Genomic DNA, 26,350 nt, shown 5'->3' on the forward strand with positions numbered 1-26,350 from the left:
ACGGATGTCCGGTCAGAATTTTCATTCATAATGTGGCTCTTCCGTAAGTTATGTCCCACTGTTGCTTATGTTTTTTTCCTCCAAGTGACTTGTAACAATACTACTCACAAACCAGGATTTGGTTTCAAACGCTAAGACATCTTGGCTTATAACTGACTCATTATGTCTGGAGAATACTACCATGTTTCTTATTATTTGCGCTGTGTAAGAAGGAAATGACTAATGTTTACGATCAGGGGGCTGTGCACGCATGAACGCACATACTCACTCATATGGTATATATATATATATATATATATATATATATATATATATATATATATATATATATATATATATATATTATATATATATATATATATTATGTATATATAATTATGTGTGTTTAGTGAGTGCAAAGAGAAGACTAGGCAGCGGAGCTCACATCCAAACATTTAGACGAGGGTTATCAACATTTTTTGGCCCATGCACCCTTTCACCATTAAGTCAAAATATCATCCCACCCCCACCCCCTTCCCAAAAACGTCTGCCTCAAAAGGTGCATTCGAAATAATATGCAAATAATACTAAAAATCCTTGGTCACAGCTCCCCACTGGTCGAGAACCACTGACTAAGACAAAGTAGTTGTTGGAATCTTTAATGCACCTTTCAGTTAGTTCCCTCACCTCATTTGAAGTGGATACGTTACTCGTTACCCAGACTTGAGTGAATCTAAATTTATAACTGTGATGTGAAAGCAAAAGGGCCAGGTTTACCTTGCCGGGCCTATTCTGTTATGACGGAGTAATGAATACCCACATCTAGTGCTCTCTCCCTTAGCCCTCGACAGTCTACTAAAAACAACATGCCGGGTTCAATGATTAGAATGGAATGGAATATAGAATTTTGGCCTACAGCCAAGCACTTGGACCAGTTAGGTCATTCAGCCCTGAAAGAGAAATTGACAGTCGATAGATTTGAAAGGCGTAACAGGAGGAACAACTTCGCATTTGCACTATGAAACAATTGTCAGGAGAGGGTGGAAAGTAAGATGGAGGAAAGAGAATATGAACAGACGTACAGAATATGGAACGAAAAGGGTTGCAGCTAGGGGTCGAACGGACGCTGCAAAAAACCTTAATACTGCCTAAAGTGCACCGCATGAGGTGCACTAAAGGCACTAACAAAGGCACACTGGATTTCACGGAACGGGTGGGTGCATTCGTTCCTACTTGATGGTTCGAAAATCGAAGACTCTTCCGATGTTTGTGAGCTGAGAGTGTCACATGAGCAGATGTACAAAATAAATTCAAGTCCCTAAGTGTGTCTGTCTGTTTACATTCAAATGAAGAGAGAAAGATAGTCTGAAACATCTGTCGCTCATCGAGCACTGATTTAACATATGAATACAAAACACTTATTTACGATAACAAGAAGTAAAAAAAAATGCTTCGGCCCTATCGAGTTTTCTATACAGCGTATAATCGAGGCCACCGTAAATAGATCTATCTTTGGTGGTCTCGGTATAATGCTGTGTAAACCACGGCCCATGAAACTTTAGCCACGGCCCGGTGGAGGCCTGTTTTATACCGTTGCAAGAATTACGATTATGACTAACTTTAACCTTAAATGGAATAAAAACTACAGAGGCTAGATGGATGCAATTCGGTACGTTTGATGATTGGAGGGTGGATGATCAACATACCAATTTGCAGCTCTATAGCCTCAGTAGTTTTTTTTTTTTTTTTTTTTTAAGATCTGAGGGCGGACAGAAAAAGTGCGGACAGAAAAAATTGCGGACGAAGAAAACAAAGCCACCTCAATAGTTTTCTTTTACAGAAAACTAAAAACTAAATAAAACTGGAGTGTGGTCAGCAAACGCCCAGGAACTCCAGCTTCAGTGAAGGAAAACATTTGATCGATGATCTCACATCGCACAGAATAGCAACGCTGTCTTCACAAAATAACTGTTGCCATGCAATTCTCTCGAGATTTCTGTTTTTTTTTTTTCCAGTCCCTCACCCCTCCTACGAAAGGCTCGTTTAATACCCACACTCCTCCTATCAGGCTTCCGGTAACAGTGCGTTACCCAGTTTTCTACTGTCTTCATGGCTGGCTGTCTCCACGGCCGACCATCAAAAATAGAAATTATTTTCGTGTACGCCCCATTCTCCAGAAAAAAAATATACCCGACTTTCCCTTCCAAAAGCACACGACGCCTGCCGGAGCAGCCGTAAAGGTATAGCTCTAATTTAGCCCACCCTCTGACAAAAAAAAAGGGGAAGGGGGGAGGGGGGGATTCGCCCCTTTGCAAGACGAACCCAAACTTAATCGATACACTTGTCTGCTCAACAGCCCCTGAAGGGGGAAGAGGATTGTCTGGGGAGGGAAATGGAGGAAATGAGGGAGAGGTGGGAGGGGGTGAAAGGTGGAGGAGGGTGGCGGGAGGGTGAACCCTCCCCCCACCACGGCACCCTCCCACCCTTAAAACCACAGCCCGCTGGTCCAGACTCCCTTTCTTTCCCTGACGATGCGTAATGTGATGATCTTTTCCTCTGAAGGATCACTCGGCAAAAATGGTTCTTTTCAGGCCGTACATATGCAAACCTGATGTCAGCATATATACATATATATATATATATATATATATATATATATATATATATATATATATATATATATATAATATATATAAATATATATATATAATATATATATATATATATATATATATATATATATATATATATATATATATATATATATATATATATATATTTATATATATATATATATATATATATATATATATATACATATAATAAATATAGGGATATATATTTATAGTAGAGAGAGAGAGAGAGCGATGAGAAATTTCGAAGGAGAGTAGTTATATATATATATATATATATATATATATATATATATATATTACAATATATATTATATATATTATATATATATATATATATATATAGAGAGAGAGAGATATAGATGAGAGAGAGAGAGAGAGAGAGAGAGAGATCGGAGTAGACTTGAGCCAAAACATCTTTTATTCATAAACAATTGAAAGTCAAAAGTTACCGTCGATATTGCATGCATTAAAGCTAATAGTCATAAACGCTCTCCTGCAAAACATCGTCCCTAAATAGCCATTGAATAGCCAGACAGCCAGACAGCCACCCACGGCTCACCCACGTAACGGGGAGACTGACAAGACGGACAAACAGACATAGACATCCAGGCCTCACCTCACCCACGTGCGAAGCCGAAAGGTAGCGTTTGGCCAAAGGAAAAACACCTGACGTCACAATTCGGAGGATCCGAAGCAGCGAGAGAGAGAGAGAGAGAGAGAATCGTTACCTCGGCCGAAGCTGCTCACGCTTGCCCGCTCAACAATTCTTTGCAAATTACCTGTGCACAACTTACGCATTTCGTATAGAGGCCGACGGCACGGCTTCTTTGCTGGTATAGTGGTTGTATGCCACTCAGATGTCGGGAGTTCGCGCCTCTCTCCGGGCTACGCAAAATCTTATGGGCTCCGTATCGTGGTCAGTTACTGTCGCAGCGTTGGGTCTGCGGCGGATTACGGGCTACTCTAGGAGTAAGAGCCCGTGCTGGCACAAAGCCAGCTAAATCATCACCAACCATCTGTAGTGGGAGGTTGATACCAACATTCTTTGAAGCTTGAATTTCAAGCCAATGGCCCCTGTGGGCTTGTTCCTTGTGAATAGGTTTCATTTACTGAATAAAATAAAAAGGATGAAAATAGAGAAGAAATTCTTTTCAGAAGACTAGGCGAAATGATACAATCATCACAAAAATACTGAATTTCAGAGAATCAGCTTAGAATCACTGAAGTGTTCAGCGCTCATTATAGACTATAGTAAGTTTACAAATGCAATAATATCTTAAAGGCCTAATTAATATAATGAAAGCACGAACATTGTAAGTACAGTAAGGTTCAAGCTGACGAGAAACATAAAAAAATAATTAAGTAGAAACTAAAATAAGCATCACGTAATTCCCAAATGAGAGCAATAAAAATGTAAAAACTATAAATAGAAAATTAACAGTAAATAGGCTAACGAACCTGAAGTAATGGGGTGCAAAAGTAAATTTCCTAAAAAAAAAAGAAAAAAAAAATGAGGTCGGAGCTAACTTCAACCGCAATTCGATGCGTTTTTACAAGAGTGCAACAACACGGCGCCTGCCAATTGGTCCACACTGAGGGAATACGTGAACCGGGCACTGATGCCAAGTGCGCCTAATCAGATTTTGCACAGAAAAGGTTCACTAGTCCGTGTGCGTATCGAAGTGTTGATTTTTGTCCTCATTAAAGAATGCTATTACCTGATATTTGATAGAGTTCAGAGACGGATGCTGAATTCCCATTCGGGAGGTTTACAAATATTCCAAATACGCGAAAATGCGAAGTTACGACCCACCAAATGGAAAATAGTTTGAGTAAATTCATCTTAAACTGCAAATAAACAAGGTAATGACGTGTTACGTTACTCTGTTGCTGATGAATTATGATTATCATTTCTACTGAATATACGCTACAAATGGACTATATACAACAAAGCAGAGAGGACGGGATGCATGAAAACCTCACAGTACATGAGCTACCTATCAGAAATAACAAAACGACAGGTTATTCGTGGTTAATAACAGCCAAGCATGTAAACATAGAAGCCACGTACCTGTCCACCCCTTTTAGAGAAGCCATGAAAACGATCTAGAAATAGCCGTGGATGCCACCGCTCGCCTTTGCTCGCAATACTGAATGAAATTTTTCGAGCAGGACCAAAAAAAACTGGTGGTACCTCGGCCCACAAAAGGTCAATTGAAGGCAATGCTAAATTTTTTCGTCTCTCCTCGAGCTATAAGAATGGAGCCACCCTCGAGGAAGAAAAGGAATAGTCACCATAACTGATCGTGTAAATGTGCGATGACTGAGGTTCATAGTTGAAATGAAAATTTCTGATTTATGATTTGGGAAGTCATTAAAGAGACGCTGCTTTTCGCATTCCAAAATATATGAAACAAGTGATTCAACACTGACTGTGGAAGGTATTCACGAAAACTACCCAGGATCATTATAGAAATATTTCATAAATAATCGAACAACACTCCACTTTAGTTTGCTGTTCAACGCAACTATTTTCACGTAATTAACACATAATTTAAAAAAGGTGCCATAAATCAAGGTTTGTAAAGGAAATATTAAGTCATATTTTGGATATGAGATTTAAATGTCCTAAATATTCTGTATGATTAACAAGGAGGACGATAAGCTACGCATACCATAGAGAGAGAGGGAGGACAGATAAACAACGTATACCATGGAGAGAGAGAGAGAGAGAGAGAGAGAGAGAGAGAGTACTGCACACTGCGCGTCACGTGGAAGTCAGATGATCGTCAGCGCGAGGGTTAAGTATCCTGGTAGTGCTTGATACGGCCAGTTACTTCAAAGCAAACCTAAATTATACGAAGCTTCCTATAATAACGTTCTTTTAAAACAAAACACTCCGTCTCAAATGCAATGGAAGAATAATGTTGACAGAAAAATATAATGTCATAAAACGTAGATACACTAGACTAGAACAGCCACCCAGTACTCATATGCCAAAATACGCGGAAGTCTTGTTCAACCTGTGGAGTACTCTGGTATGAAGAGTACGCTCTCCCAAGTTTGGGTAATAACAGTAATAACGAATGACTTCCGCCTTGATTTTTAGTCATTTATAAATTTAATCTGAATTCTACTTTTAAGAATATTCAGTTATTACTATCAACATCTTCTCCCGTTCATTTCTTTACATAAAAGCATCGCATTCTGTATAAACTTGTTATTATTACTATAATATCGTTATAGTTATAATGGCAAAAATGGTTCACAATGCAGTGCACATTTACAGGAGGAATATTTTCCCCAAAAGTTTGCTTTCAATGTAATTTACACGTCTCAATAAAGAACTACGGACGCCTGGGCTTTCGATGCAGACCTCAGCCTCAAAATTTTACTAGAAATAACAGATACACAAAAAGCAAAAATAAATGTGGACGCGGGTCAAGTTAAAAGATTCGGTTATTCCATCGATCTCACTACGCAAACCAGACAGCAGTCTCGATCTCCATTTTGTCCGACTGCCTACGCATATTATTCTCGCTACACTATGTCACCTGTTGTTGTTATCATTATGATAGTCGGTGCATTCTAAATGAAGTAACATCCAGACAAAGTCAACAGGTGAGCGACCAAAAACAGGCGTCATTTCAGCTGCCTTATTCAGGCAACCTTCCAATCTGCCTAAGGCTTCTGAAACCTCATGACGTCACGACTCCTCTGATGCTCCATGAGGGCCATTTGCCCTGTCATTGAAAGCAGCACGTACATTTTGAATGTAGGACTTTCTAAGCAACATTCAAGAGTGAATCATTATTGTTTTCTTTATGGAAAAAGAGCAAAAGGCTATGTAACTGGCTCAGTGCTTCCACAAAAGAATGTGATGTGAAAAAAATTAAAGTCTTAGCACTGAGATACAAAATAAAGATACGTACATGTAAATGTAAGAGCTACTTTCCTGGTTATTACTTAAATATGCAAAGTTGTATCTATAAAAGTAAGAGGTCTTGATATGATGAAAAATTACCAATGTAAAAATATGTAAATACTATGAAATAACTTTAAATCTGTATTAATGTATTTTTCTAATAAAAGAACAAATAAGCAAAAGCAAGTATCATTCTTCAAAAGCGAGTTTTAAAATTACTGAGCCAAAACCTACTCATTGCCTTAAAACAACAACAACCCATTAAGTAACACCACATGGTGTTGATATCATTCCATTATGTCATAGTTACATAATCAAGCGATTACAAAAAAGTTATCAGTTTATCTGGCTCTTAGAAATGGCAGACTGATAACAAACAGTAAGTGTACAGGCACTATATCAATTGAGGTCACTCTAGATATTTTAAAACGGTTCTCTTGAAATCAAAAATACCTATATACAAAAGCTGGGCGGCAGAGGTATTAGTACTAGAATGAGAGAGAGAGAGAGAGAGAGAGAGAGAGAGAGAGAGAGAGAGAGAGAGAGAGAGAGAGAGAGTTATTAGTACAAGAATGAGAGAGAGGGAGAGGGTTATTAGTACTAGAATGAGAGAGAGAGAGAGAGAGAGAGAGAGAGAGAGAGAAACTTATCGTAGCAACGGATTTCCCTTCTTTGGCAGACTGCCATATAATAAGCAAGAGTGAAAACTCAGCTACAGAGCAGGAAAAGGGGTCTGAAATTAATGAAGGTCCGAAATGGCTAACATGCTGACTGAAGTTCTGAACGAAGTAGCTATCGATCCTCGATTCAAGTCGAGTGCTCGAACGAATAAGATCGGAATGGTAATACAAGGAACACCAAGAGATGAACGAAGTAGAGGGAGAGGTGAGGGAGGGGGAGAGGCAAGAGGGGGAGGGTAATGTGCAAGACACTGGAATCGCAACTTCCTGATTAATTCTACCACGGACACTTCCGTCATTTGTGTATGAGAATTTCCTGTATAAATCGTCAAGGATTTTTGAGATTTGAAAACATAGACCTCTGTTTTCTGTATCCACCATAAACAAATTATAATATATTTTTTAAAATATATATATATATATATATATATATATATATATATATATAATATATATATAATATATAATATACATATGTATATATGATACGTCGACCGATACAAGCACGTAATGCATAGTACCCTTAAACCTAAGGCAAGCACTTATCACATTTTCTCACACGTGGCACTCGACATGGATCCATATGGATGACTTATTTAGGCTAAATCGCGTGAATCATGCAAATCATTATGATGTCAGTCCTACCAAAATGACAACATAGAAAGGGGGAAAAGGGTCATGATATCATTATCCTCGATTACGAGATGAAATGAAGCCATTAATAATAAATCACGCTTGACTCAGGGAAGAGAAAGTAGAAAACTCAGGGTAATTACACAGATTGTACTCACGCCTTGCTCTTCGACTAACGTCGCCACTCTGCCCGGCTGAAAAATAAGAATAAAGGTCACTTCTCTATCAACGATGTCAAAGAAATGATCCAAGTTATACATTTTTTTTCCTAGCATATGCACATTGTTATTGAAGCCCAGAGCTTACCAAGACACAGGAAGCAGCAGTATTTCACAGGTATGATGAGAGAAAGTTAATTCTACTATTGTATGGCAATGAGTAAAAGCAGTAAGAAAATGGACAATAAAGCAAGAAGCAAAGTGAAAATGACAAGAACGTTGAATAGGCTTCCCGATGCAACTCAATGAATCCCACCATCGATCTGCCTCGAGTTGCCATGAGTCGCTTGCCGTCTCGAGGGCAGCTGTAAGAAGACCATTTCCAGCCTTCCCCAAAATCACACAACCCATTTTTCCCCTTCAAGATGAAAAGTTGAATAAATCAGCATGAGCTTTAGTGATGAAAAGTGCCTCACCTTCCCAGGGACACCGCGGTGCGTCGAGTTTCCCTGCCAGAATCTCCTGACGTAGTGTCTGATGTAGCCGACTGCCGCAGCTCCGTGTTGGAAGCCCGGATGCCAGCACAGGGAACCGTATCCGAACACCCACAGACTTCTGTTTTCTTGGCTGCCCATTCTCTCGGGTCAAAACGAAAGGGAAGCACAACACTCGAATGTCCTTACTTTCGCTAGGGTCTGCTAGAAGGCATCACTGTCACGTTCACTCGTCCTGCAAGAAATGAATGTTCCTTACGGTCGTTTTCCTTCGGTAATATACCTCAACTAGCTATTAAGAAAACGATAGAGCCTCCTTCTCTTGTTATTTATGAAACAAAACCTATGTTTTCCCAAATCTTGTCCTCACACACACACACTGTACAACACGACAGCTAGAGCACACGCGATCAGCTGTCTTTAAAAGCCTCCGACCTATTTCCTGGCATCGTGGCTGAATGAGATTTCAAGTGGTGGATTTACTCTCTTTATTTTACGCGTTCGCTGTTCTTCCATTCGACTCTTTTGGGTTGCGAATGAAGTTATAATACCTTTCATACTTTTATCGTTACATCCAACGCAGAACCGTTGTTCAAGAAATACTAATAAAAGTTTAATTAAAAAACAAAGGGCAACTCTGCTAAGCGAGGGATTTTCCTAGTTTTCTTGACGTCACGAGCCACTTGAGTGCGAGAGCCAATCGCAACGCGCTGCTGTCAGAAAGTCCGTTTTCATTGGTCTGTCCCTCCTGCGAGGGCGTCTGCGCATGATGCAATCGTGCTTCGGACTTTCATGAACGGTCCTCGGCAGATAATGAGGCTGACTTCATACATATATAATAAATGACGGAGAACAACCTTCGAAGAGCTTGACTTCCAAACGTCACTGAACCAAACCGGTTTTACGAACAGTATTGATTTATCTCGGCGCTTTGGTGAGCGATCGTACCTAAGATATGACGATTAAAACAAAACAAGTGGCAACATACAAACGTTGTAGACTTCGCGAGCTGCGCGCACACCCACCCACACCCTCTCTCTCTCTTTCTACCTTGACGGTTAATGAGATCTCTTGATATGTACATTGTTAATTGGATGCTTTTAAGCTTACAAAGTCCGTTAGGCGTCAAGGTTAGGTCTTAGAAAAATCCATACAGATGGGACACTTGTAGGTGTTCCCAAGGTGACATTGACCTCGGCTCTCCTGTAGGTATGGCAGAGATAGGACCTTCTGACAGCACCTGGTCGAGATTGAAGTGAACTCATGTGCAAAATGCAGTTCCTCGGAGAAAGATATCCCGAGAATTAAATGAATGAAAAACGCGAAACGAGGACGATGGCTCTGAACCTACTATGGCAACTATTTGCCAACAGACTGACACCCGAGTGACAGACCATGAGGTTTAGGGGGAAGCCAATTCATGACGCTGAGTACTTGCTGGTGGATGATGGCACTCAAGGCCACGCACATACCTCGATGGCACAAAGCAGCTGCAGCAGATACTCAAACCGGGTTCCTCCCCCAGAAAACTTCTACTTTCTTTCCTGGCCAAGGTCGCGTCGCACAGACGCACACCCTGACTTATACTACATAGTAGCAGTGAGTGACCGGTGGACGTTGCCTTCGCTCCACCCAATATGCAGATTCACTTTCCACTTCAGACCCTTCACCGATTGTTGCTGCCTTTTCCCTCGTCTTCGCTACGCTCACCGTTCTCTCTCCGTTCGCGTTATTCCCACTAATGAATCTTTATACGAGACAAAATATAACATGACTACATTCAAAATTTCAGGACTTAATCTTATGAATTATTCATTTCGAATATACTGAAGCCACCCGCAGCAGAGCACTTGCAAACGCAACGAGTTGATTACCTATCGACTAACTAAACACAATTTTGTACAGTCAAGCTCCTTGAGATCCTCTTGATGAAAATAAAGAAAATGCAAGATATCGCCTTTTCAGTAAACCTATTAGAGTAATCCTATTGGGGTTTTTACCCAGACGCATAAGATACACATAACATGTATAGACATAAACAGTACATAGAAACCCACACATTCATCCCCTGAGCATCAGCTGACCTATTTTACTATAGGAATATTATAATTTACATCAAACACTTTTAAGAAACTTGCTGAAATAAACAAAAGGCAAAGGCTGTACAGGAGTATTTGAGAAGTAGAAATCCATTTTTCACTTTTCCTCACAAATACATGCCCGCACAAACAGAAACACACACATACACACTCACCTATATGTAGCTATGTGTGTGAGTGTGAGCGATAAGTGGGTTTCAGTTTATGATGCAAATAATCTGATTAGGAAATGTTAATAAAATATAGGATGGTGCTGTATGGTATTGTAAATGAATAACGTCTCAAATGTACATTTGTCCTTACAACAGCAAATTCTCCAAAAGGAATGAGTATCGGTTCTTAAAAAAAACACCTCTTTTTTTATTGTACAGCATGGATATATCTATATATATATATATATAATATATATATATATATATATATATATATATATATATATATACATATATATATCTATATATATATATATATATGTATGTAGAGGGAGATGTGAAAGATCACAAAAATATGGACTTATGCGAAGGCAACAGGTGAATGTAGATTCGTTTCGAGATTTTGAATGTCTTTTCCTCAATTGTTCAGAGATAGTCTGCTTGAACTGCTTTATCATAGCACTTCAGTGAAGTTAGCTCATTTGATTCAAAGGAGTTAGAAGGGAGAACTAAGACACTATATCAAACAATTCCTGGCTGTTATCCGCTCACTGCTAATACTATTCACATATGCCATTCTGTCTTTAATTGACTGAAAATAAAAAAAACTGTGAATGAGAATGTGTAACAACAGCCTTACCACTGATCAATGATTGCAAGCTGAAGAACGAACTCGACGAAAAAGTTTACTGGAAAAAATATCCACTATACACACAACTTGGCTTTCACCTCTCTTGCCCAGGAAGCATTTGCAATGCTAATAAAGTTTCGAATCGTTTTTCAGAAAAACGAACTGCTGCTCGTTCACTGTCTGATGTCAGAGAGAGGGCGAGAGAAGAGGCACCGACGCTGCGTGTAAGAGAAAACGAACTAAGGCTAAGATTAAGTGTTGTGTCTTCCCACTCTTCTATTTTCAGTGCTCTTGGCACTGGCTGCTCACCACCGGAGTGGGGGCAAGGGCGAACGCTACAGAGGTGAGAGAACTGCTACAAGATGAATGCTACCGAGACGAGAGAGAGGGGGGGGGAAGGGGAGGAGGGGTTGATGGGAGGAGAGTAAAGCAAGTACAGAAATAATCAAGTCAGCTGCTAAACAGGAGAGAGGTAGAGAGACAATCAGGCCAATCGATGTAAAGAAAAGAGAGAGCGAGTGAAAAGTATAGCAACAACCAAACAAGGTATTAAGACCGACAGAGAGAGAGAGAGAGAGATCATTGGTATAGAGATAATCAAATAAGGTATTAACAAGGAAGGTGTGTCCTCGAAGAGAGAGAGAGAGAGAGAGAGAGTATATCGGTTTAGAGATACTCAAATCGGGCATTAAGAAAGAGTGTGCCAATACAGAGAGAGAGAGAGAAGGTATCAACAAAGAGGATGTGTCTATCGGAGAGAGAGAGAGAGAGAGTTTATCTGTATAGAAATATAAATCAGGTATTGAGAGAAGTGTGCAAATAGAAGAGAGTGGGGGGAGAGATCACTGACATAGAGATAATTAAATAAGGTATTAACAAGGAAGGTGTGTCTTCTCAGAGAGAGAGAGAGAAGGTATCAACAAAGAGGATGTGTCTATCGGAGAGAGAGAGAGAGAGAGTTTATCTGTATAGAAATACTCAAATAAGGTATTGAGAGAGTGTGCCAATAGAGAGAGAGAGAGATAGATCATTGGTATAGAGATAATCAAATAAGGTATTAACAAAGGCAGTGATTTATCGGAGAGAGAGAGAGAGAGAGTTTACGTATCTGTATAGAGATACTCCAATCAGGTATTGAGAAAAAGAGTGTGACAACAGAGAGAGAGAGAGAGAGAGTTGGGGAGGGGGAGGTAAATTATTACTATAGAGATAATCAAATCAGTAACTGAGAAAGAGTGGGCCTATCACCAATATAGAGGCAGTCGGATCAGATATTTCAAAGAAGAAGGACAAAACTTACGGATATATTGAGAACAAAGAAGAGATTTGTGGCTCCAAATATGGGAATTGCTCGAAGGGCAAAATGCATTACAGGAAACAAACGATTATACGAAAATTGGACATAACAAACAGAAGACAAACAGACGAGCAGATTCCCTGTGTTATATAATCAAATGACGCTAAGAAAGAGAGAAAAGGAGAGAGCAATGTAAATTAAGCATAAAAAAAAAAATCCGTAAAAAATGGTCAAAAATCTTTTTAAAAAATCTGTCAGATCGGAAAGAACATAAACAAAGAGTACTTTGTGTTCGTGTAAATGGTACATTGTGGTATAATACATTTTATCCAGTGGCATTCTAAACAGGGTTCAAAGAAATATTAACTGCTAATGGGAAATGCAAATTGATTTTGTCAAAAGCTCTAACTATGCGCTGGCATTTCTGTCTCCAACCGCTATTCTTATCCGGGCTCCCCTCTCCCCCCCCCCCCGTGCCCCCCCCCCCCCCCCCCCCCGCTCCGCCCTCCCCTACCCCCTTTCCTGCCATTATATCATATTGAGTAATATTAATGTTACAAATATTCTGGCTTTTGTAGATTCTGTGTTCATTTAATTATTGTTATTGTATTTTCTTTAAGTTATATAAATGGGAGTAGGCTAAATAGCGTATGACCTTCACCATACTCACTCAGTATAATGTAGAACCTATTATCAAGATCTCTTAAATCTTTTAACTCTCTTATCAACGTGTTGACTACGAGCAAGTATGATAAGGTCCCAAAAATTAAATCGCACAATTTAACCTACAATCCAGTATATAATTAACAGTACTGTATAGAGTGGTAAAGTAATGATGCAATCGCCCTCTCTCTCGCTCTCTCTCTCTCTCTCTCTCTCTCTCTCTCTCTCTCTCTCTCTCTCTCAGCTCTCTCTCCTCTCTCTCTCTCTCAGATATTCTACAAGCATCACTTACAATGCTCCATCATCTCATTTCGGGCCTTCGTTGATTTTAGACTCATTTTTCCTGCTCTGGGTTTTCACACTTGCTTATCATATGACAATCTTTCCAAAGAAGGGAAATCCGTTGTTGCTATTGAAGACCAGGAAACTTTCTGTTAATGGAAATTCCCCAAATCAGAAGTGGTTAGTTTTCGTTCGTTGTTACGATAAGTCTCTCTCTCTCTCTCTCTCTCTCTCTCTCTCTCTCTCTCTCTCTCTCTTTCTGATGGTACAGAGATTGGTCTGGTTTCAGTACTTGTCTCCTAGCTTTCTTATTAATGAATATGGCTTGGTTGTAACTCAGTCAGTATTTTCTCTCTGTCTCTCTTTCCCTCTTGAAGGTTTTCAGTTTCCAAAGCATATAGAATATATGAGAGGCTTCATTCAACGTCACTAGGGTGTCCTGCCCCCACCCCCACCCCCAAAATGCGCTATTTTCCTTCGAACGATCCCTCCCTCACTCTCCGTATACCTGTTACCTGTTACCTCGTAGCATTTACGTAGAATCGAATGAAATTAGGGATCAACAGTTACTTTGTCACAGCTCTTCGTTCTTGAGTACCACTCCTTCTCCAGGACTTTTAGTGGCAAGTCATGACACTCCCAAGTGTCATGACTCGCCCCTAAGCTAAGTATAGGGACGATAATTTCACCACTTTGGAGGACTAAGCAATTACCTTTATTTTCAAGATGGCCTCAACGACATACTCAAAAGGTATAAAAAAATTTGCAGTGCCAAAACAGATGGGCCAGAATAGTGACAAATTAGGGCTATAACATAATTGTTAATGTTCTTTTTTTTTTGCTTGATTTCCGTGAAGTTATAATTATGAAGCCATAAAGTACTTTTTCCCAAAATAAAAATTATTATTAACGCCAGATTATGATAATACTTATTCAGGTTAAGACTACTGACTTAGTTATCATCTTCCAAACCTAGTTAATTTCTACTGCATACGGGATCGTTAATTTAACGTCCATTAAGATAATTGTAATTATAAGTATTTGGCATATGAATGTGTATTACCACAATCATTAGCAGTCAAAATGAGATACGTAGGTTGATTTGTGGTATTAGTATCAGTATCACTATTATTGCCACCTACCTCAAAGCCATTTCCGACATTACTACTGTCAAGCATGTCGACTTATTTCATCATCTCTGTTATTCAGACTCAGATATGTGTATCTTTTTAAGTGTGAGTGCATATGTGGTTTGATAAGATATATATTATATATATATATATATATATATATATATATATATATATAGATATATATATATAAATATATATATATATATATATATAGATATATATATATATATATATATATATCTATATATATATATATATATATATATATATATAGTATATATAATATTTATAATTATATATATATATACATATATATAAATATATATATATTATTATATAATATATATATATATATATATATATATATAGAAGAATCATAGGGGTAGCAGACCCGACCAACATCCAGGTTGAAGAGGTAAAGGCATGTCTTTCACAAGTATCGTTTATTAACCGACGTTTCACATCACATGATGCATCCTCAAGGCTGGAAATTATATATTAAGAATACTAAAATCATCACTCACTCTCGTTTTAATTTGTATTTGTAAATGTCAAATATCTGTTGTGCTTTTTTAGATTTTTCATGAGTGAGTGATGATTTTAGTATTCTTAATATATAATTTCCAGCCTTGAGGATGCATCATGTGATGTGAAACGTCGGTTAATAAACGATACTTGTGAAAGACATGCCTTTACCTCTTCAACCTGGATATATATATATATATATATATATATATATATATTATATCTATATATAGATATATATATATATATATATATTGGTATAGGTCAGAATGTATTGGATGTTAGTGCCCAGTAGTGATGACAAGGATTGTTCCACTGAGCCACTCAACCCTTTTAGGCGCAATGTTTATGTATCATTTAGGTGGGAGGGGTGCCCAATACCCTTGACTCTCACAAGGCCAATTCAGTTTAATTCTACTCTATACAGGTCTTCCTACTCTTCTTAGTATTGTTTTCTCAACCGCAATCGGGTTTTTATTTGTTTCTTGAAGCTTAGCAAGTGCCTTTTCATCTAGATTGATTTTTTCTTTTTCTCTTATTATTATTATTATTATTATTATTATTATTATTATTATTACAAGCAATGCTGACACTTTAGCTGGAAAAGCAGAGTGCTACAAGCACTAGATCCCAATAGGAAAAACAGCCAAATAAAAATAATGAAGATGAGAATAATCTATAAAAGGTTAAAATCAAATAAAAACAAATGAAATAAGATCGCCGCGTATTGCATCCTTCACAGCAAGAACGTTGAATAAAACGTTTTTTTATGAATATCTTTATTTCGAACGACTTCTTCACTTCTAACAACTTCTTTCATCACCCGAGTGAGGAAGCGGAGGTCGATTATATCACAAATTTTGATACCGTTTTACCAAATTACAGCTTGGTCACGTTTTCGCAGCTTTAAACACCCGGCCCACCCCACTCCCCCCGCCTCGCAGATTCCTGAGATGTATGCTAGTATTGCATCAGCACCCCCTTTTCTTTTTTCTTTTTTTTTTTTGCCATGCCCCTAGGTTGGGTTAGGTTAGTATAAGTTACATGGATTCGCATGGACTTTGGGTATGTGAAACATAAAGCGATTACTTTTAAGAAAATTCTGTGGCTAGTTATTAAGATATGGCGTCCCGGTTTTTTCAGAGAATGGTACCAGACTAGATTACATCTCAGGGAGATGCCGTCCGACCTCTTGACTAAACAGCAACCGTTTCGTACCTTCGTTTTCGTCGAGATCAAGAAGTTTTTCCAGTGAGAATTAATTATACGCACAACACTAAAGAGAGGACGGAGGGTGAAATAGAATGAGGACCATCGTCGGTTATCATTTTAGATAAGATTTATAATAATACATCACTAAAAACTGTTTGGTTATAATACGCACGCACATACACACAAACACAGTATTTCAGCAATTTCACTTGTAATCAGTACCTCATGGCTAGAGGTTGGAATGATGGAAGATATCCAGGCATATGTAGCATAAAATTTTGAAAGAACCCTTTTAATTGTGTACATTTGTTTATGTAAAATGTGTATCAATGAAGCTGTGAAAAATGTGTCTGGTCAATTAAGTATTAAGTTGGGTGACCTCCAGTGAATAGCAAACTCCGTTGGGGTATAAGCTCATGTGACTATCTATTGGGGTACGGGTATAAATAAAAAAATAAATAAAAAAAAAAAAGGTGCAACAGGCGTCAGGAACCTGCGTGAGCGGCCATGAGCCACAAGAAGGCCCATGATGGCCAATTGCCTCTCACACCAATTCATTGAAGAAACGATGCTCTTATCGTCCAAAGAAGCAAATGATTGCTGTCATTGATAGTGATATCAATACGATATAACGAAAAGCATAATTCATATTTATCACTTCAGATATACCGAGGGGTGCTCAGGTCACATGGCAACTGTGAAGATGACGAAGACCCCGAGTAGACTTCGATTTACTGCTTGCAATGTTTTGTTGTGCGTGAGGCCTGGTGCTGGCGGCTCGTGGTCCGCCACATGTGGTCTCTGATTCACCGCAGTAGCGATGCCTCTTACCGCCGGGGACGTTTCTTTGGTGGAAATCTTCGGAGTTTCCTCAGAGGCGACATCGGTCTTTCAAATACAATACTCTTGTTTTGTCAATCAATCAACATATTTACTCATTCATTTATTACCGACGTTATGTTCTTTTCAATATATTCTGTCTCGTTTTTTACACGCAATACAAACTTTCAAGTCAAATCACTACCAGCGAAAATGGGAATAATGATAAAGGTACCAGCTCCATCCAAGAAGCTATTGATTACAAACACACGACAGTCCTCAGGGACAAAACGCAGTAAGGACGACCATTAACTTTATCATAATGAATAAATGACCTGGCCAGATTAATAAGATATGGTCCCATAATCTGGATAAAACCAGAACAGAGGACACACACTCAAATACCACGTGACTTATGAATTTTTCATCCACTTGCGTGAAAACGCACAAGGTCACCGACGCCGACGCAAAGATCGCTAGCTGGCCATGGAAATGAAACGCACGAGAATTTCGTGGAGCTTTCCAGAATAGCTGCCGCTGCCTCTGTACGATGATTCGTTATGTTTTCATTGGCAGTGAGCATGTGTTTCAAATCGTCAATCTCTCTCTCTCTCTCTCTCTCTCTCTCTCTCTCTCTCGCTCTCCTCTCTCTCTCTCTATCTTTATATCCTCTCTCTCCTCTCTCACATAACCAAATATATTTTATATTATTTTTTCTTATCCAATATTATATAATATATATATATATTAATATATACATATATATATATATCATATATATATATATTATATATATATATATATATATAATATATATATATATACACATATATATACATATATATAATATATATGTGTATATGCGTTTGTATATATCATATATATATCTATATATACACACATATATATATAAAGTATATAAAGGGGAAACAAGCATAAATCGAGCACCAGCTATGAAGAAGCTGAATAAACCTACTGCGTTAACGAATACTGGTGTAATGAAATTGATACGATGACCAACGGTCAGTCCCTCAAACTAGGAGTTCACATGACTCCGCGAACAAGGAAGAAAGCAAAGGTTTAAGAACTTATGGAAAGTCCATTAACAATCGGTTAAAGAGAGTGAATGCAGGATCTATGGAAAAGCAAGGTCAAACGTCTAAGTCGCGGCTTAAGTATATAGTTAGTTATCTGTACATTCATGAAGCTTTTCGAAAGTTCCGTTTAGCATACTCATGTAATACGGTAGTTGAAACGGTGACGTATTTAAGGGGGGGGGGGGGGGGGGGCACCTGGTCACGTGTCCACTCACACCCCGGCCCCCATGGACCTGAATAATAGAACATTGCTTTCTTTCAATAAATCATCATTAGTAGCAAATATTTGTTTAGTTAATGATTATTTCAATAACAACAACTACAGTGTTATATTATGTCCATATATTATATATATATATATATATATATATATATATATATATATATATATATATATATATATATGCACCATATGTGTGTATATGTTCCATATATATATGATAATCCTAAGATTTCTAGATCCGCCACTGGTTGCCAAATATGTCTAAGGGACATTTTAGTAAATACGTCTCCTAGAAATCGTTGAGCTGGTGCAAAGTATTTGGACAGTTTAGATAGAAAAAAAATACCTAATGCTTAACAAGGTTCAGCTCGCTTAAAATTGAAGTTGAAAGGTTTTCAAGATACTGTTACTTATAACCTTCGATTTAAAGCGACTAGAGCTATAGGAGATCAGCTTATCAAAATCTCCTTTCCCAAGTAAGTGTGATTCTACAACTACCCAGTTCCGTAGACCTAGAAGTGAATGATATCTGAAGATCACTGAAAAGGTCTTTAAAAATAGCCTCTTCACCTGCCAAAGAATAACACCATCTTAGTGCTGCAACTAAATCTCCCAAACTCCGCCCACCAACTTTCCACCCACGGAAAACAAATACCGCGCCCCCTCAAAGAAAACTCGGAGGACCTGCCGAAGCCCTTTTGAAGTACCGAAAATTAAGAGCCAATCGGGTAGGTCCTGCGAGATCCGAAAGCATCCCGCAGAACCTCCAGTAGGCCTGTGTTCTCTTGTAGGCCTAGTTTGCTGTTTACCCAGCATCACGGGGGTTGTTTCTTTTCCTTAAGTCTCCCCTGATGAGTTCACCAAGTAGTGGTTGAGTCTCACAGGAACATCCCTGTTGTCTCTGCTGAGTTTTATGTGCGAACGATAGGTTTTAGGACCTCGAACCTGCGATGTCAGGGGACGCATACGGGTCGAAAAGTCGCGCCCTTTGAGAGGAATCTTCTGCGAGGTGGAATAACATCAGGTTTGGATAAGATTGACGTTTATATTTCGGTGAACCTGATAGTTTAAATGCGTATACGTGTGTATGTGTGTGTGTGTGTGTGTGTGTGTGTGTGTGTGTGTGTGTGTAAGAATGAGTTAGGCGATTGCAGGTGACGGCTCAGAAAATGGTTGCAGATATAAATAATCGAAAATATGTAAACGCAAAATAAAATAAAATATTAAACACACACACAGATACATATATATATATATATATATATATATATATATATATATATATATATATTATATATATATTCTTAAATCCACGGTAGAAAGGTAAGTGCAACAGGGACCTAGAACGAAAGTACTTTCGTAGTATATTCTATGAAAGTAGAATATACTATCCTTAAACCGTGGGTTTAAGGATATTCTCAAGTACGTGTTCCTTCGTGCCACATTGGAAATATATATATATATATATATATATATATATATATATATATATGTGTGTTGTGTGTGTGTGTGTGTGTGTGTGTGTGTGTTGTGTGTGTGTGTGTGTTTACAGGCGAGGATGGCTAAGAACGCAAGGGAAACATCACGCGCGATTGTCGCAATTTCTCAGCAGTTGCTGGTCAGTCATTCAAACGTTTCTAACACCACAGTTTCACGTTATGTCTGTTGGAAGACAAAAAGATCCTACCTGCAAGCAAAGCTCCCTTTTCCTCACAAGAAACACTGATCGAGCACTATCAATGCAATTCTGCGGAGGGACACGACTCACTCACTGCGATAGAGACCAGACCGCGCGGGGTATTGAGTGACAAGTTGCTCGTCTAGACTCTGGAGCCGTGAGTCAAATGAGGATAAGGCGCGTTCGATAGCTGCTGGTCCTTGGGTCGGATCCAGTTCTAGCCAGCGTTTCACGTGGTTTCGCCTAAACCACTCAGTTCTGACCTGTTTCCAGATCTCGGTTTAGGTATAACATTACGTCTGCTGCTTTCCCTAGCAATGCCGTGACTGGCACCGCTCTCACCTCCATTGTGGCGCGCTTAGTTACTTAGTAGGTAAAGTTGACAGGTCCATTATTATTATTATTATGATTAGTATTGTTAATGTTATCATGGCTGTTGCTTCTATCACCTTTTTCATTACTAAATGTTAACGATGACTACTCGAGAATTCATCGTGATGCGTATATATATTAATATATATTTATAATAATATATAATATAATATATATATAATATAATATATATATATCATAATATAATTATATTATTAATATTAATATAATATATAATTATATTATGTTGTATGTTATTATATATATATATATATATATATATATATTATATATATATATGTATGTATGTATACTATATATATCATATATATATATATATTTTTTATATCTATATATTAATATATATTTATTTTGTATTCGTATACATATATATATATATATATATGTATGTATGTATATATATTATATATATTATATGATATATTAATTATATATATATATAGTATATGTTATATATATATATATATATATATATATATATATATATATATATACGTATGTGTGTGTAAGGGTGTGTGTGACGTCCAAATCACGATGATCTTTTCAGAAATATACTCAGCAGCTTTCTTAATAAAATTAAAATAATAATAATAATAATAATAATAATAATAATAATAATAATAATAATAAGTAAGAGATTGAAAAAACTAACATATGTCTGTGTCATATTTAGAACCTCAGAGCGACGACTGAAGTAGCACAATCAAGTTGCTATGTAGAGGAAAAATCCGGATCTGTAAAGACTAACCCGTCACCACCTTTCTTTTATTATAATGGATACTAGAATTGAATAACAGGTGTGATGATGTCATTAATCATCTCTCGGGTTTCACACTGCTCTCGGATTACCCTGTGTGGCTTCCGTGTGTTTGTACGTACGTACCTACATCGGTTTGTGCGTAGACGAGTCTGATCGATCGTGATGCAATTTTGCATCTTTGGGGACGTCCAAAAATTACGTACAACTTTTTTTAGGGTGATTTTTTTTTATCACCCTTCCCGCCTTTGTCACACCTCATAAGTAGTTAAGCAACCCCCTCCCCCACCGAATTAGTAAGTATGTTTCCTTTTTTTAATGCAATAATATATAAATGTCTAGCCTAATACTGCCTGGAAATTATTACATTCAGTTTTTCTGAATACTTTTACGTTATGATATTAAAGACTCACTGATAAATTTTAGATAAAAATGTTCTTTTATGCCATTTGCTTAATTTCCTAAGTAATCTAACTGACATAATTTAATGTGATGTAACGTATGGCTGCAAACCCCCTACCCCTACAGTCATAATCGTGACACTTCACTATGACCCCGCCCCCCACCTCGCCCCTCTGGGCTTTACGCAATTTTTGAACGGCCCCTTTCGAGATTAAATTGTTCTCTCTGTGTGTCATGAGTTTATTGAGTTGTTTGTTTGTTTGTTTGTTTGGAAGAATTAAAGTTCAAGCGCTGGCGAAGCTGTGGTTCAGGTGTGGCCACGTGTTGTTTGTGTGGTGTTTGGAGCCTAAATATTTGATGATGCGATTTCATTCATACCTGTCGCCTCAGAGTCTCCTGAAGTTTGGGGTTGTTCCTTTGTTATATTCATATGGATGCATATATATATATATATATATATATATATATATATAATATATATATGTTATATATGTGTGTGTATGTATATACACACACACACACACACACACACACACACACATATATATATATATATATATATATATATATATATATATATATATAGAGAGAGAGAGAGAGAGAGAGAGAGAGAGAGAGAGAGAGAGAGAGAGAGAGAGAGAGAGAGAGAGAGAGAGAGAGAGAGAAGGGGAACCATCGCTGATTGGAAGAAGCAAAGACAGACCGGCCTCTCAAAAGTGCTAAAGTAAGGGAAAACGAAAGCTGGGCGAAAAATCCAGTGTTTGTCGGTCGAGGGAAAGACCACACCTGGAGAATTACGGTAAACTAAAGGAAAGGCACCCATTAGCGTTATTTTTCTGGAAGCTGTTATTTTAGGGATACCATCTGTATTCCTTTTGGCAGTGAAATAAATCGACTGGCCCATAAAAAATAGAAAAAATTAAAAAAAGAGCGCTGATGTAGTGGCTAGTGTCGTGGCATGCCACTACTGCAGTGTGGGGTATGCGGTGGGAGGTTGAAACCAACTTTCTTTGGAAGCTTGAATTTGGTGTGCTTGTTCCATGTGAATAGATTTCATCCACTTAAATAATAATATTAATAAATAAATAAATAAATAAATCATGCATTGCTGTACTTCGTTTTCTGTTAGCTTAACCTTCCTTGACTTAAAAATTCCGAGATCACTTGAGACACATCGCAGCTAACCATGAAATGTCATTTTGTCAAGATTACCTCAAATTACAGCTCTTCATAAATTAAGAAATGTGCTCATAACTCAGTGTGTCTCACTCTTGAACTGCCTTTCGTTAACATGATTTCAATTAACATGATTTCAATTCTTCTAATATCCTTATTACTATTGTTATCATTATCATCTTTACCAATGTAGGAAATTTTCCCCAACTAATTCTCAGTCCCGTGACTTCTCTTAGCTGTTTTATGAGCGCCATAAATCACGCGACTTGTTTGCCGAAAAAGTATAAAAATAGGGCTGAGGTTTGTTAACAAACAAAAGAAGAAAGAAGATGATTTGGTATATTCTGTGTGATCTAATTGTTTCTTTTCATAGATTACATGATTTACCTGTAAGAGTGACTTGAGTAATCTTATTCTATATCTTAGTTAGTTTCCTCTGAATTTCATGCCTTTTTATTAATTTATAATTTACCCGTTAAATACATCGCACTGCCCGATACGGGTATTGGAAGTCTTTCGATGCAAGAAGTACCAGATTCCCCTTTGAGAAATTTCAGGAGGACCTCCAGTTGACGAATAGAGAAAGAGAAAACGTGAAAGTTGAAGTTCACCCGCTATTGATTGTATCATCTGAGAATTGTTGACCTCTGGGTTGGGGGTGGGGGTGGGGGGGGGGGCGGAAATAGTAGACTTACTCGGTAGTAAGACCTTGCATCCATACGTGTATAGAATAGACGCATTCCGGCAAGAAAAGAAGAATCAGTGTGATTGCCTTAATGAAGTAAGTGACCAGGTCATTAGACAAGGTAAGAAAATGCATTTTTACACTTATGGATTGATTTTATGGCAGGTAAATCTTTTTAAAAGGCTGTGTGAGGTACAGCATTGTCTATTTCGGTGAAACGGACCATAATCCACAACCAGGTAACAACAAATCTTGGATCAGCATTTCACTGATTCCATTTTCTAATCCTTTAAGAAGTGGAGCTAATACCTTTTCCTGGCTAAATCTCTTTCACTCCCTCCAGCCAGTTCCGTGTTTCCTTCTGGCACGGCTACAGAAGGCCATTAGGTTGATCAGCCATCGGCCCTTACATTTAAAGTGTATTTACACATTTCCAAAAATTAGGACATCATTTACCCTTAAAACTGTATTTTCTGATCTTCTATAGGAAGGTTGCTCTGATTATGCGTCATTGAAAGTAGATAAAAGGAAGACAGAGCGAAGGATCAATAACATGAAATCAGCAATGGGTTGTAAGAGTTAATGGTTGGCCGAATGGTTAGATTTGTGTTTCAGTCATGAGGGTAACCAATATCAAAGCAGATGGAGAATTATTAAAGTAAATTAGGACACGGGAAAATTTTCACTTGATCTTGTAATGACACTTAACTTAAACCTGGCCACACAGAATCAAAGATAAACAAATGAGAATCAATTTCCTACTTATTCTGCCTCTTCGCTTTGGAACTGTCGTCCTTTCTATATCTTCTAATTCAACCTCAGAAGTTGAAAGCCACAGAGGCTCGCTAGAGCAATTTTCCCGTCATCTTGTACTAATATAGTGCTGCCATACTAAACAGGAGGGAATTCCCCCCACCAACCAGTGGAAAATTTCAGTATCGGGGCGGGGGGGGGGGGGGGGGGGGAATGGTGACCACAGTTCGGCAGGCTCAAACTGGTTCGAGGACCACACAAAACTCAGTGTGCATCGGTCCGCAGTACTAAGAGCTCACACTGGACATTCTCTCCGCTAACTTGTGTGTTTATGTTAGTATATTGTTACGTATTATTCGGAATGTACCTATAGACGCAGACAATTTTGGAGAGGGGGTGTTGGTGGAGGGAGAATGACATTTTGACATATGGTAAAATTGTGCAAGGGCCAAAAAAGTTGAGAGCCACAGGTATAGCCAATACTACTGACGAACTGAAATGGCACGTGTCGATATACTATGTGACATGACTGAAATGAGCAATGCAACGTCAGACCATTAGAAGACGTGTTTGCGTGGCAACGCTTTCAGATTTAGCCTTCAAATGGTTTCCGAGAGCCATTTGTCATGCTAGAAAATGTGAGGTTAGAGCGTTTCAATTAGAAATAAAAAAGGGACTAAAGCAGTTTATTCTTCTTTCTTGGAAGACACCGATTCCCGCTTTCGTTGTTCATGCTGTTATTACCGTAAGAGGCCTCACCGCTTCATTATGGCACGCCACTTCCACGTGTTGCTACTTATCATGGGATTAATCGATCAAGGAGAGAGAGAGAGAGAGAGAGAGAGAGAGAGAGAGAGAGAGAGAGAGAGAGCTGTAATGTTTATGAATTATGTTATAGCATCAACATTTTTTCATCTTTATTGATTAGTTAGTATTCGCTCCTACCCATCACCCCACCTCTCTCTCTCTCTCTCTCTCTCTCTCTCTCTCTCTCTCTCTCTCTCTCAGGTGGATGAGATTTCTATATGTGGAATGAATCCCTTGTCTCAAATGTGACTGAGAGAGTTTAATGAATGTGAACTTGCACGCCTTACTTAGATAAAAAGAAAAAAAAACTTTAGCATACATAGCACCTTTCCACCTGCTTCATTTTCTTGTGTTTGATCAATCCGTTACTGTTGATACAACGGCGTTCCCACGAATTTTAACTTCTGTTTCTTGTCTTGCCAGATATTTAAAGTTATTCTTAAAGTTCCCCAAAAGAAACCTCTGATAAGGAGTGAGCAGAAAGGTCATTGATCTGCCACAAGGAAAAGATATCTGGCGTGAGCCCATGGAAATCCTCTACGGCTCTTCTTTGTTCTGGAGGATGGACGCCGACACTCCCCGGGAAGCATAAAGGACTTCAGCAGTCTTTAAAAGCAGTTGAATCTAAATTCCTTCCCAGTGACAGCAGAAGAACATAAAAACCATGGGAATGAACTGTTGCCACCTACCGAGGAACTAAAGGGGAAATTACTTCAGCGCTAAAGCAGTTCCTTCTGTATATATATTGTAGGGCCTCATTTGTGTTCGAGTTATAAATCAGGTCTCGGAAAACTCGTCAGCAAAACTTCTGGGAAAATGGCCCTGCTGCCATTCCTTAGAACCTATCATAGATAATGTCTTTTATCTGCCTTTACGTAAGAGTTTGGGTCATTCTTTTTCGCACGAGAACTAAATTTCGTTGTTCTTAAGACGGCCAACATTTTGGATTTGTATGAAAATTTAAATACTATTAACTAAGGGCATTTTCCTCCTGTCTCACTGCCGTTCAGCCGCACTCTTCGTCCTACTCTTCACTCCTACACAAAGCTCAACTGTATTGC

The 26,350-nt window shown here is 38.2% G+C and overlaps 1 protein-coding gene across 2 annotated transcripts in view; it reads right to left on the reverse strand.

The window, feature by feature from the left end:
- The window catches only part of LOC135208013 (putative glutathione-specific gamma-glutamylcyclotransferase 2), a 70,514-nt gene extending 50,046 nt beyond the window's left edge, over nt 1–20,468 (reverse strand). Inside the window, exons 1-3 of one of the 2 annotated variants that reach the window (XM_064240107.1) lie at nt 20,326–20,468; nt 8,488–8,740; nt 8,012–8,047 (exon numbers count right to left, since the gene is read on the reverse strand). In XM_064240107.1, the coding sequence (XP_064096177.1) occupies nt 8,012–8,047; nt 8,488–8,646 (195 nt within the window). In that variant the 5' untranslated portion in view covers nt 8,647–8,740; nt 20,326–20,468. Of the gene's footprint in view, nt 1–8,011; nt 8,048–8,487; nt 8,741–11,396; nt 11,626–20,325 lie in introns of those variants that run through there. The other variant, XM_064240106.1, reaches the window with a different exon arrangement.
- Between the last annotated feature and the right edge of the window lie 5,882 nt (nt 20,469–26,350).

The sequence above is a fragment of the Macrobrachium nipponense genome, chromosome 34 (genome assembly GCF_015104395.2).
Source record: "Macrobrachium nipponense isolate FS-2020 chromosome 34, ASM1510439v2, whole genome shotgun sequence".
NCBI classification, from domain to species: Eukaryota; Metazoa; Arthropoda; class Malacostraca; order Decapoda; family Palaemonidae; genus Macrobrachium; species Macrobrachium nipponense.